The sequence below is a fragment of the Ceratosolen solmsi genome, unplaced genomic scaffold (genome assembly GCF_000503995.2).
Source record: "Ceratosolen solmsi marchali unplaced genomic scaffold, CerSol_1.0 scaffold1, whole genome shotgun sequence".
Classification (NCBI taxonomy): Eukaryota; Metazoa; Arthropoda; class Insecta; order Hymenoptera; family Agaonidae; genus Ceratosolen; species Ceratosolen solmsi.
The window spans coordinates 13936667-13949248 of NW_011948415.1; the positions used below are offsets into that span (position 1 = coordinate 13936667).

Below are 12582 nucleotides of genomic sequence, written 5' to 3' on the forward strand. Positions count from 1 at the left end.
ATTTGACCATCTGTTTTAAGTTTTACATTATTTTACAGTTATAATTAATTATTTTCAATGACTCTTTATTCAGCAAATCATAAATAATGTATATCATTCTTTTATATTGAAAGATTAAAATTTGTAAATTAAGCTTTTATTAAATATTATTATTTGATTAGCATAAAGAACGTACAAATTTATATGTGATAAGAATTTATTTTAAATTTACAGAATTTTAAATCGCATTAAAAACTTCGATCTTCCATAAAATTTTAATTATACTTCGATATTTTTTAAAAATTAATATTTCTAATATGCAACTCAAAATATGTCTCTTTTTATTTCAATTTATATTGTTACGTAAGTAAAATATTTACCTTTCTTTACTATAATTGTATTTATCATAATTATTTTTACAATATTATAAATGTAAATTTATATGCAGATCCTGATAATTATATAAATGCAAAGGCTTTGGTTGGACAGTCTGTTCAACAAATACAGACAAATGAATATCTTTATATTGCATTGATTACAACGGTAATTGGAGAATCGTATCATATAACTCATGATGTAGCGTGTACAGGAACATTAATTACTCCTGTATACGTCATAACTACCGAAAGTTGCTTAAAAAATAGATCACCCGTTCAAATCCAAGTTTTCCTAGGATCTACCGATATTAATAATTGCACAATATACTTTACAAGCTGGTGGGTAACGTACGACACGTGGGCTCTTTACAATAATATAATGGTCACAACTCACGGCCATGATGTAACAATGCTGCGAGTAAGTAGTTATTTATTCTACTATACGAACTATATTATAAGAAGAAAAAAAAAGATAATTTTGAAAACTCTATATTGTGTATGATAAATGTTATTTTCTCATTTTAAAGATATATCGTTTCTTTCTGTCTGACAATAATATTAATGTGCATTAGCGAGCTCTGTTGTCTGCATGTATTTGTTTAGAAATTAAAAAACAAAATTACAATTACCTTAATCGATGAATCTGCCCCCCCCCCTTTTTAGTTGGAAACAGAAGTACTTGATGTTCAGCCGGCAGTTATTGCAACTGTGAGAAAAGAAGATTTATTTGGATTAAGGGTTGATTTGGCTGGTTGGCCTCAACCATCCTTAACTCGATCTTTCAATATAAAGGAAAAGGCCAATATTAAAATTATATCGGATGACGTATGTGTGCAAAAACTTCTAGTATTTAATAGACGTCCAAATTTTCAGGATAATTTGTTCTGTACCTTCACAGATCCATATGTACTTATGTCCAATGTAAGTGTATTTTATTATGTTTTCAATTATAATTTTCAACTCTAATGCTTGCTTTAACAGTTAATACGATGATAAGTAAGTATATGAATAGAATAAGAGTTTCTCGAATTTTGCATCATTTAGTAAAAGTAAATCATAATTAATATAATTCTTCATCTTAATGCAAAGGAATTTAGTGCCCGTATATATAATAATAACAACTACCATGTATATCGGAAACGTGCTGCTAAGTAATAATAAAATATAAAAAGTATAAATTTGAATTATTAAAGAAATATAAAGTTGAATAGAATGTATGATATACAGTATAGCGAAACAATATAATGTATAATATTATCAAAATTATGTGAAAAGAAATTATTGATATTTGCACGGTTTTTTGCTGTCTGAAGAATGTTAGAACATCAATTTTTCACAGAACTGTGTGATAATTAAAATTATATAATATATCATCTACAACTAGCTTGATAGTTCAATAAAAAATGACCGTTAGTTTTTGTTTAATAATCGACATTCTTATACAACCACCACGATTATTCTATGCAAAATAAAACTTTACTATGAACTTGTCGTTTCAATTTAATATCAATTGAGGTGTGAATTGAGAAATAATTAAATATTTAAATTTGAAAATCTTATATATATTACTGGAGATTATTTAAGCCTATAATTTGAAGAATGATTTAGAATCATAAAATATTTAATCTAAAATAATAATTTTTTGTTTTGATTTTGCCTTAACTTAGTTGGAGGATTAATTAATAAAACTTCTTATAACTAAAATTTTTTTAAAAGTTACAATCCATATGTATTTTGATAAGTAGGAAGAAAAAAAAAATAGAACGTATTGTTATATAAAGTTTATGAAAATTAAATAATTTTCTAATTTTGTAATAAATCTCTAAATATGCTTTGATTTACAGGTAGATAGTGGCGGTCCAGTTTTGCATGATAATAAAATTATCGGTGTCAATAAAAAAACATATCCAGCAACAGAACCGGAAGTAGATCCAAGGAAAGTGAATATTCATTTCAATTTGGGATATTATTTAGGTTTCATACATGATATTATATCCAAATGTTAAGAAATGAATTACATTTGTCAAAAGAAATAATTAAATCAACGAATAAAACCATCTGACAATCATATTTGTCATACTTGATACAGCTATAACTTTTAAAAAGGATATGATATTCTATAAAATATATACTTTTATTCAATCATCAAGTAATAAAATGTTTAAATTTGTGTAAGAACACTTTTAAGAATCATATTAATTTTTTAATGCATTCGTTTACATATGTATACATATATATATATATATATATATATACCAAGTTTATAGCGGATTGTTTAATAATAGATGAAACAGTATATTATTCATTATAAGAATGTGAATAATGAGATTAAGAAAATGTTCAGAAATACAGTAATCTTGGCTTATAAATTTGTTTTCACTTATTAAGTATACTCATAAATGAAATATTACATATGAAATTTGAATCACTTAATCCTCAGATACAACATTTGTGCGGTAATTTGTATTCGTTGAACAATAGCAGAGTAAGATAAATGTAAATAACATGAAAATCTATTAAATAATGTGTTTCACTGCTTACATACTTTTTCATTTAATTATAATAAATCTTAATTTAATGTTGAAATATATAAAATTAATTTAAAAAATTGTTTATTTTGAAAAAAATAATTCTTACTCAAAATATACATGAAGCATATATTTGTTTTAAGTTTTAAATTTTGTTCAAGATAGTTTAAAGTTTTTTATTTAATAATGTTTAATTTGCATTTCAATGCCTTTGGTATATTATCGAATTTATGTCTTTAACGGTTTATTTCTCATATGTAAATATGTAATATATTCAAACTAAGTTAGTTTTATTTTCTTGTGATATGATAGTGGCATAGATTAGACAATAGTCAGTTAGAGAATAATTTTCAGATATTGTACCAATAAATATTATATTAAACATTGTATAAGATTGAAAGAATAAATTGTTAGAGTCATCAATGCTCAAAATACGGAGGTAAAATAAAGAAGAAAAATTCATAAAGATCACACTTCCAAAATTAAAGTAAGATATAATTTTTCTCTGATATCATTAATACTTTCATATCTCCTTATTTCATTTCCTATTAATGGATTGATTTTTTACATAAACGATGGGATTTCTCATATCTACATAATATATTTGTGTATGTGAATCTTATTTTATTATAAATTCGTAGATATAAAACGGAAAGATAAAAAATCAATAATGTATTTAAAGATCATCTATGCATTGATAATATTATGTTAATAATATCTTTAATATTAAAAATAAACTTAAGATACGTATTAAGATATTATTAAATCAAATGTTTCTATATAAATTGTCATATATTTATAATATTATATTAATTTTCGTATAATATTGCGTTAATTTTATTTGTCCCCTTAGTTACATATGTTACAACATGTATTACAGGAATAATTGGATTGTAATTGATAAATACCATTCAATGAAAATGAATCAAACAATATTTCCTAAGAACAATAATTATACATAAAAATTGCATAATTTAGATGTTAAATGATAGAGTATGCTTAAACAATAAAGAAATTTAGATATTACGAGTTTTATTTTAGCTAATATTACTTCTTCGTATACAATTTTTTTTTCTGCTTATAACGAATGACAATTCGGTAAATATCAATTATAAAATAATTATTCTGATTGTTTGTCGTATTTATAATATTATAGTGGTTAAATTTATTTTTAATATACCAATATCATAATTATATATATATATATATATATATATGTATGTATATATATATATATATATATATATATATATATATATATATATATATATATGTATGTATATTTGTTTAATTTACGTATTAAAATATATAATAAAGAAAATTAAAAAGTAATTGAATTCATAATTATACTATAATAGCGTATTTAAAATACTTATGTTTTCTAAATTTAGTATATATTTATGAGATTAGAAGAGAAGAAAAGAAAATCCTAGATCATAATACATTCTATAATGTATATTTCTATTAAAAATAGTATACATTAATAATGTTAATATAAATCGATAATATTTATTATTTATTATCTGTCTATACATAGAAATATAACGATTATGCTAATCATACGTTATATTATAGAGATAAACGTATTTATGAAAAATTGTAATCAAATGTATGTGACAAAACATAAATGACACAAAACAACCTTTCGTAGGAAAATTTCACGTCCACTTGTATTTTCTACTATTTTTCCTATCTAAAGTTCATATAAATTCTATTACTCATATTAAATTTCTTTGTAAAAATTAACTTTTCTCATAATTGTACATTCGCTGATTTGTCAATTAATTAATTTCACGCTTAGAACAATGATTTTTTATCCTACAAGAAAAATTATAACGCATAAAAATTTGATGTCGTAGACTGTTCTGGCGTATCTATATTCATGATTAAACTTTCTGCTTATGTTTAAATAAGAATATGCATATTAATATATGAATGGATTAATAATTTAATAATATTTTACGATTTTTGCGTAGTTTGTAATGTGGAATAATAACATACATTAGCTCCGCATATATTCCGTGAAGAATATTTTCTTATATTATATTCTCTATCGCTTCAGTAATTCCTCATTATATTAATATACTGTAAATTAATCTAAATCATCCGACAATACTACATAAAGCGTATGTTTGTGGAATTTATTTTCTTTATTGTGTAAACAAATCAAAACAAACAATCAAATAGTATGTGTATTAAAAAAAAAAAAAAAAAAAAATTTATATTTAACTGATAAATAATAATATTCTTAAAGCTATAAATTAACAAATTATTATAATTTTTCAATGAATGGAAGGGTTTTTTTTTTTTTATACATATATAAATATTGCTTATACGAAATGTTGACTATTCTTATCTGATTGGGTTTCTTAACACAACATGTTTTAACATATTTACATAATATAAATATATCATCGTCTGTTTAGTAATATCATTGATAATGTTTAAAAAAAAAAAAAAAAAAAAAAAAATGGTGTACTTGTGAACTGAAATAAATTAATTAAAATAATTTGCCAAATTTACGATGCTGTTGTTAAATTAACTTTACTTTTACGCTTGTTTGTCATCGTCAATTATATTTGCATTTAATAAAATAATACTTAAAATTAATTTTATTATATTACGTTTGTAACTATATAATAGTATTTTTTAATAAAATACTTATACGTCAATTGAATCGTTAACACTTATCGTTAACTATTTTATTATAAGTATAGTATTATTATTATTTCAGCATGAAGCTGAAATTTATTCTTTTCCTCTGGCAGTGCATATTACTCTGTAAGTATTGCAAATATATTTAATATTTTCTAATCGTAATAAATGATAAATAATTCTGAGACTGATAACAATTTCTATTTAAATGACTAATTTCTTCAAACGGCACGTTTTTTATTTTAGGCGATCTGCACGTTTCTGTCCACTCGGTACCCGCAACTGGACCAAACATAAGACCAACCGTGGAATATGAATTTCCATTTGTCGTATTTATTTCAACACCCCCTAATATGCAGCAGTATAACATTAATTCCTTCTTTTGCACGGGATCGCTTATTTCTTTCCGAGATGTTATAACTGCGGAACATTGTCTGACAAACAAGCAACTGAAGGATGTGGAAATAAATGCAGGATCTCACGATATACGTCGTACCACCACATATTATCCGGAATGGTGGTTATCCTATGAAACGTGGTGTCAGCATAAAGAACGGGCAGTTGAATATCCAAGAAACTCAATTCTCACAATCATTAGGGTAAATCGCAATTCGCACGTTAAATTTAAAATCGCACATATAACGTTAAGAACGAAATTATAAATATTTGGTACTTTAGAAATCTTCCATTCAGCGTACCAACAGTAATATTTACATGAAATTGTGTATAAGCAATTTTTCTCGATTTTGGAAAAGCGATAAACCCGATGTAAAATATTTTTACAAAATTTTCAGTTAAACGATACTGTATCTAATGCACAACCGGCGCGTATATTGTACACGCCAAAGCAAAATCTGGTCGATAAGGATGTAGTATTGGTAACTTGGGGTAGGGGAAATACTGGTCGAATTCCCCTGATATCGGAAACTGGTACAGCAAAAGTTCTAACGGATGATCATTGCTCAAATCAGTATTATACACTTCGTAGACGGCATCTTGTTGTTTACGAGACGCTTTTTTGCACTGCAGCAGATCCATTCTTAATAGTTGACATAGTAAGTATTGATTTATAATATAGTATAGTATAAAAATAAAATAGTAAACTGGTTGAACAATAACATTTTTGTTCTCAACTGCTGTCATTATAATTATTTATGACATGCAAATATGCTTGTAATTTAAAGAGAAATGATCGTCATTGATGGAATTATTTTAATAAATAGAATTTTTAGAGCTAACACTTTTCTACTAAAGATGATATGGTAGAAAAAAATTTGACTGAAAAACAGTATTGTACATTTACAAATTGAATGCATCTAGTGAGATGAAAAAAAAAAAAAAAAAAAAATTATGTAATAGTGTTGGCTCTTGACAAATTTGTACTAATAATCTATTTAATAAAAACGAAATCTTTATCTGAATATGAAAAAGAAAGAGATTCACATTATAATGTAATATTGATACAAGATTTTTTATGTAAATCATTTTTGAAGATGATTTCTTTTATTAACTTTTGTTATTCGAGACCTTTAATTATTCAATTATAATGATTAAGACTTTATGATTCGTTATTTTACCACAAAGTTCGTAAATAATTATTAAATTACGCTAATATTGCTCTATTTCTTGTACTTTTATTTGTTGAATATTTTCGTAAATATTACGATATTTCTTGTTGGTATGAAAATTCTTATGCATTTTAATAAATATGTGTCTATAATATTTTAAGAGGTATGATCGAAACTTGCCAATGTACATTAATAGAAATCAAATCGATTACTTAATCATTAGTCAAATTTATGATGATTATATAATATAAATTTTCATACAAAATATCTCAACAAAAAAAAAAAAAAAAATGAACAAAGAATTTAACTCCCCACAAGCAATTACATATTATATATAATTAAGTATATAATTATTGTTCATATATATAAATTGTGTTAATATAAATTTTTAATATAACGTTTATTTTTAGGGTGACGCTGGTAGTCCAGTTTTGTATCAAAATCAGATTGTTGGTGTTACTAGAGGAGCGACACCACGAAATATGGACAGCACAACTTTAATGAATGTTCACTATAACATCCATTACTTCCGGCAATTTATCACGGACGTTTTAATCGACAACTTCTAAATAAAAAAATATTAGAAAATAATATCAACAAATGTACACTGTGTTTTATTTGCGTGCAAGTTTATTAAATATAATTCTTATAATGGAATTTCCAAGCACATTTCCATTGTAAAGAGAAGCTAATTAGTAAAATATACATTTTTTTTTTTTAAGTTTTTTACTCGAACTATATATTTTTCCCTTTCGATATATTTAATTGTATAAAATAATGCACGCAGAAGTTACAATGTTGAAATTTTGTAAGTAAACGAGTTATTGTTTTGACGTTAATTTTTATGCAATGCATCCAATGATTTGTAAATCAAGTTTAGAATATTCCGATATTGTAATATTACTGTATATTGTAGTATTTAATTTCATTTTAATCGTTTCATGCCAAATTAAGTAAACAATGTAAAAATAATTTATTATCTTTTGAAGTATTTATTTCCTCAGTATGTCTAATAATGAAGAAAAATCCTTTTCTTTTCATCTCATTGATTTTCTCAACATAATATATCCATTTTATATAACTTGATTTTATAAAATTTTTACCGTATCTAATAAATTTTCTATGTCCACAATAAATGTGTACTTTGAATAATTTACTTACAGAATTATCAGGCATATTAAAGTACCTATATAAAAAAATAATTATTATTATAATAAATGTCAGTAAGGAAAATAATTCAAATATATTAAAGAGTGTGATAAAGAATGCAAAAGAATGCAAAAGAATGCCAAAGGATTGCAAAGGATTCGATAGTTTCATTCACTTACATTTGCACTTTATTTTTAAGAATATTATTTTTAAGAAAATGTGCTTTTAAAAATTAATCTGTAAATAGTTTGCAATTAATTTTTAAATAATAAATAATATTGCAATAAATAAATTCTAATCCTTCGATCTTACGGTGAATGTAATAAAATTTAAGATAACGTCAACATTGGCGCATACGTCGAGTGCATTTGCTCTACGCGAAATAACAATTAATTTTCATTAAACGTTATCAAGTTTGAAAGCAATTTATTTATTAAAATAGGCAACGAAGTCACATAATTAAAATAAGATTAATTTTTTTTATAATGACAAAAACTAAAAGACATTTTAAATGAAAACCGCAATTTAATTTAATCGTTTTAATAATTAAATTCAATATAGTGATATCCGACTATAAAAGGATCTAAATTTTAATGACTATAAAGCTGATCTTTATAAAATCAACACGCTTTATTAAATTATAACAAGTAGTCATTTTCTTATACTTACTCAAACAATCCAATATCTGAATAAATAAATAATCCTTATCCAGTTCTATGAAAAATATTTTAAATACCAATATAATTGGTTGGAAGAGTAATTCTTTTGGAATATCCGTTAAATTCGTTGAACTCTCGATGATATCAAATTAATCTTTTCTCTATTATTTATTCGATATTGTATTTAATTTATATCGTTCATAAAACAGTTCGAATTAATTTAGTAATGAAAATATTTCCGTCATATATAGACATTATAGCTCTCCAATAAAATTTTCGTCCTTATTTTCATAAGACATTTTTAATACTTGAATCAATAATTATTCATTTCTTAATTTCGACTTCATAGCCTTTAATTTATAATACAATTTCATGTTTAAGAAACTAATTAAAAAAGTATTGGAACGCTCAATGTCATTGATTGTTAACGATTTATATTTTTTCAGAATGCAATTTGAAATAAAATAAATCGTAATAACAGCGATATAATAACCAAAAAAATGTTACTTTTCAGGATATTTTTTCATTAACAATGTACACAATTAAAATGTTGTCAACTCATTATAGATATGTTCTTTTAAGCAATGAAAAAAATATATTAATAAGGTTAATACAAAACATCGACGTATCACTACATGGAATTTTCTTTTAAATGACCGCGATAGAAAAGTATTAATTACAATAATGGATATTGTTCATGTGTAAGTGATATAATATTTTTCTTCTTTCAACATTGCCCAAGACATAATTTTATTAATAAAAATGTATACTTTTAATCGAGAAAATATGAAATAATCAATTTACAAAAAGTAATTTATTATTTATTCCAATTAAAATTGTTCGATAAGAATAGATAATAAAATAATAATGTTATAATAACCTCACAAATACATTCACGATTTCTAAATAAGAATATAATATATATTCTGTTTTATTTTATTTTACAAATTAATAAGAAAATTGTTAGATATTTTCGTGACACATTGCTTACATATGCTAGTCTATAAACAATTAGCAGATATAAAGAGTAAATCGCTGTTATGAATGAAAATAAATAGAAACTTCCATAAGGATGGGCTTTTGAAGTAATGCATTCTTCGAGAGATAAAAGTACAAATCAGAGATTGATTTTTAATGGCTAATTAGGAGAGATCTGCTCTTGGTAAGATGTATAATGAAAATTCGACAGCAGTCGGCGTTTTAAAACTATAAGTTATTTTAAAGTTTTAATGTGTGAGTATTTGTAAGTAATATTTATATCGTCAGAATTTCTAAATATTGTTGCATTGTAGCTACCTATTCATCTTTATTCATTACATATTTCTGATTATAGATATTATTATTTACTTTTAATAATATATATGTATAAACAATATTTGAAAAATCTATGTAAACATATTAATTATATCGTTAATTTTTATAATGTGCACTACCTTTGATACGGCATTTGGTACCGTATGTTACATATAAATAATTGGATTATGATTAAAGAAATATAAATATTAATAATAAAATCCCATATTTAAAATACGAATAAAAATATTATAGTCTCTTATACGAAAATAAAACATAAGATTTGAAAAGAACATTGAAAATATCGGAAGATAAATGCGAATTATAATGTCTCATAATTAACAATATATTTGTATTATTATTGTTATTATACGTAATTTGTTATTCGTATAATTCAAATAAATTAAAATCTCGCCTCCTTCTTTGTTAGTCAATTAACGTTTATTTGAAGGAAGAAAGAACTCTCTGTCTTTTTGACGTTAACTGCTTATTTGTAAAATATGTTGTGAAATTATATGTAAAATAAAATATTTAAAATTATTACCAAAAAAAAAATCCTATTCATTAATATTATAAAAAACAAAATTACAATCAAACTAAAATGATCAATATTTGAAATATTTGTGCATAGAAACATCAATGTAAATATGGAAAAAAACTTATATCACGTTTAGATCATTTATAAATATTTGAAAATAAAATATTAAATTATGATAAGTATTATAACGTTATAGCATAATTAACTAAAATATTTAGAAATCCATTTAAATTTACTACTCGATTAAGCAATGAATTTTTACGGATATATTTTATTGATAATTAATTTCATAACAACAATAACAACAACAACCAAAATAATAATAATAATGATAATAATAATAATAATAATAATAATAATAATAATAATAATAGCAATAATAATAATAATAATAATTTACGTACTGTACGACAATTTAATATTGAGTAGAAGCATTTCCATAAGTGATCGGCTTTGGAATCACATTGAAAACCAACACCCATTTTCATTTTTTTATTACATTCAATCATAATTTTATTTGTTTATTCATTTGTATTATTTGTAGATTTATTGTTATAGTATTTAAGTAGCTAAAGTCGTCGCTAACAAACATAATATTATTAAAACTTGGTCTATTTTACGCTACTAATAATAGCCCGCAAATACGTTCATGGGTAAACTTATTGAGATATCAAAGCATCATCGAACAATTTAACTAAACAGTTAAACACATTGTACACTAATACACATCTAACAATGGATTTAACTTCAACATCAAATATTTTTTTGGTCAATTGCATAAACGAATTTTAGATATCGCTAAACAAATTTGTAAACTTTATAATATGACGGCTCATGATAAATTATCTGTGCGCGTGTGCGTTTGCACGTAGGCAAATAAATGGAATCGGTAAGGAAGCAGAATTTTCCGCCGGACGGCGGAAGGAAGAGAATTGTGCGAAGACTGAATCATCCACTGGCTCTACTACGGCTTAGTGGATAAATTCATAATACAGTATAATAGATGTTTCTTAGAAAGGGCGAGAAAAGGAGATGCCTCGAAAAATATGAGCATGCCCTTCGTATTTCTCGTAGCGTATCAAGCAGTACCGTAGATACCTACTTTATCGGATTCAACTAGGCAAATCTCTTAGATCGACCCCGAGACGAAATATGTACAGCTTCCTCGTATCTATCATTATTTGGATTCGCGCTATTATTTATTACCCCCGCATTTGCGCACGCGCGTGTCGATACACAATTTTATTTTTATTTCATTTTTGTTATTGTTAGTGTAGACGTAGATTGAGACTATTGATTAAACCACTATCTGTTAATTATCTTAAATAAGCAGCTAGTAAGCAACAAATTTTCTTTCGTCACGGAAAACTTTATTCCTTATGTGAATATAATAATATTATTGAGATTATTTGAATATCTCGCAACATTGAAAAATAACAAAAAAAAAAAAAAAAGGAAAATTAATTGTTTTCATGAAAATGTGTTTTTTTATTATTAAAATGCTTATATTTTACATGATCTATCATAAGCTCTTAAATGATTGTATTATCACAACATTTTTTTCCAATAGAAACTATTGATTTTACGTAAATGAATACAATAAATATAAATGTTATTGAAATTTATCGATCAGAATAAAACGACTCAATTACAATATTATTCCTTATTAGGAGTAACAGCTTTTTAATCGGATAAGCAATTATGTTTTATTCCCCCCTCTCCCCCCTCCCTCTCCCATTAATCGATAATAATTCTATTATATTAATAATAAATAAATTATCACTACGTATTAATCTTCTTGTTTTTTTTTTTATTAAACTATCATGCTCGTGCTCG

General features: G+C 24.3%; 2 protein-coding genes across 3 annotated transcripts; both read left to right on the plus strand.

The window, feature by feature from the left end:
- Positions 1-433: 433 nt before the first annotated feature.
- LOC105368944 (uncharacterized) lies at positions 434-2467 on the plus strand. Its single transcript, XM_011508131.1, has 3 exons — positions 434-774; positions 1020-1281; positions 2205-2467. Exons 1-3 carry the CDS (start codon positions 736-738, stop codon positions 2360-2362), a joined length of 459 nt encoding a protein of 152 aa, XP_011506433.1. The 5' UTR covers positions 434-735; the 3' UTR covers positions 2363-2467.
- Positions 2468-3268: 801 nt separating this feature from the next.
- Positions 3269-7802, plus strand: LOC105368945 (snake venom serine protease NaSP-like). 2 transcript variants are annotated; one of them, XM_011508132.1, is made up of 5 exons: positions 3269-3371; positions 5619-5665; positions 5786-6138; positions 6334-6594; positions 7518-7802. In XM_011508132.1, exons 2-5 carry the CDS (start codon positions 5620-5622, stop codon positions 7674-7676), a joined length of 819 nt encoding a protein of 272 aa, XP_011506434.1. In that variant the 5' UTR covers positions 3269-3371; position 5619; the 3' UTR covers positions 7677-7802. The 2 variants fall into 2 exon arrangements, with proteins under 2 accessions (XP_011506434.1, XP_011506435.1); XM_011508133.1 differs by lacking the exon at positions 3269-3371 and adding an exon at positions 4972-5010.
- The last annotated feature ends 4780 nt before the right edge of the window (positions 7803-12582 follow it).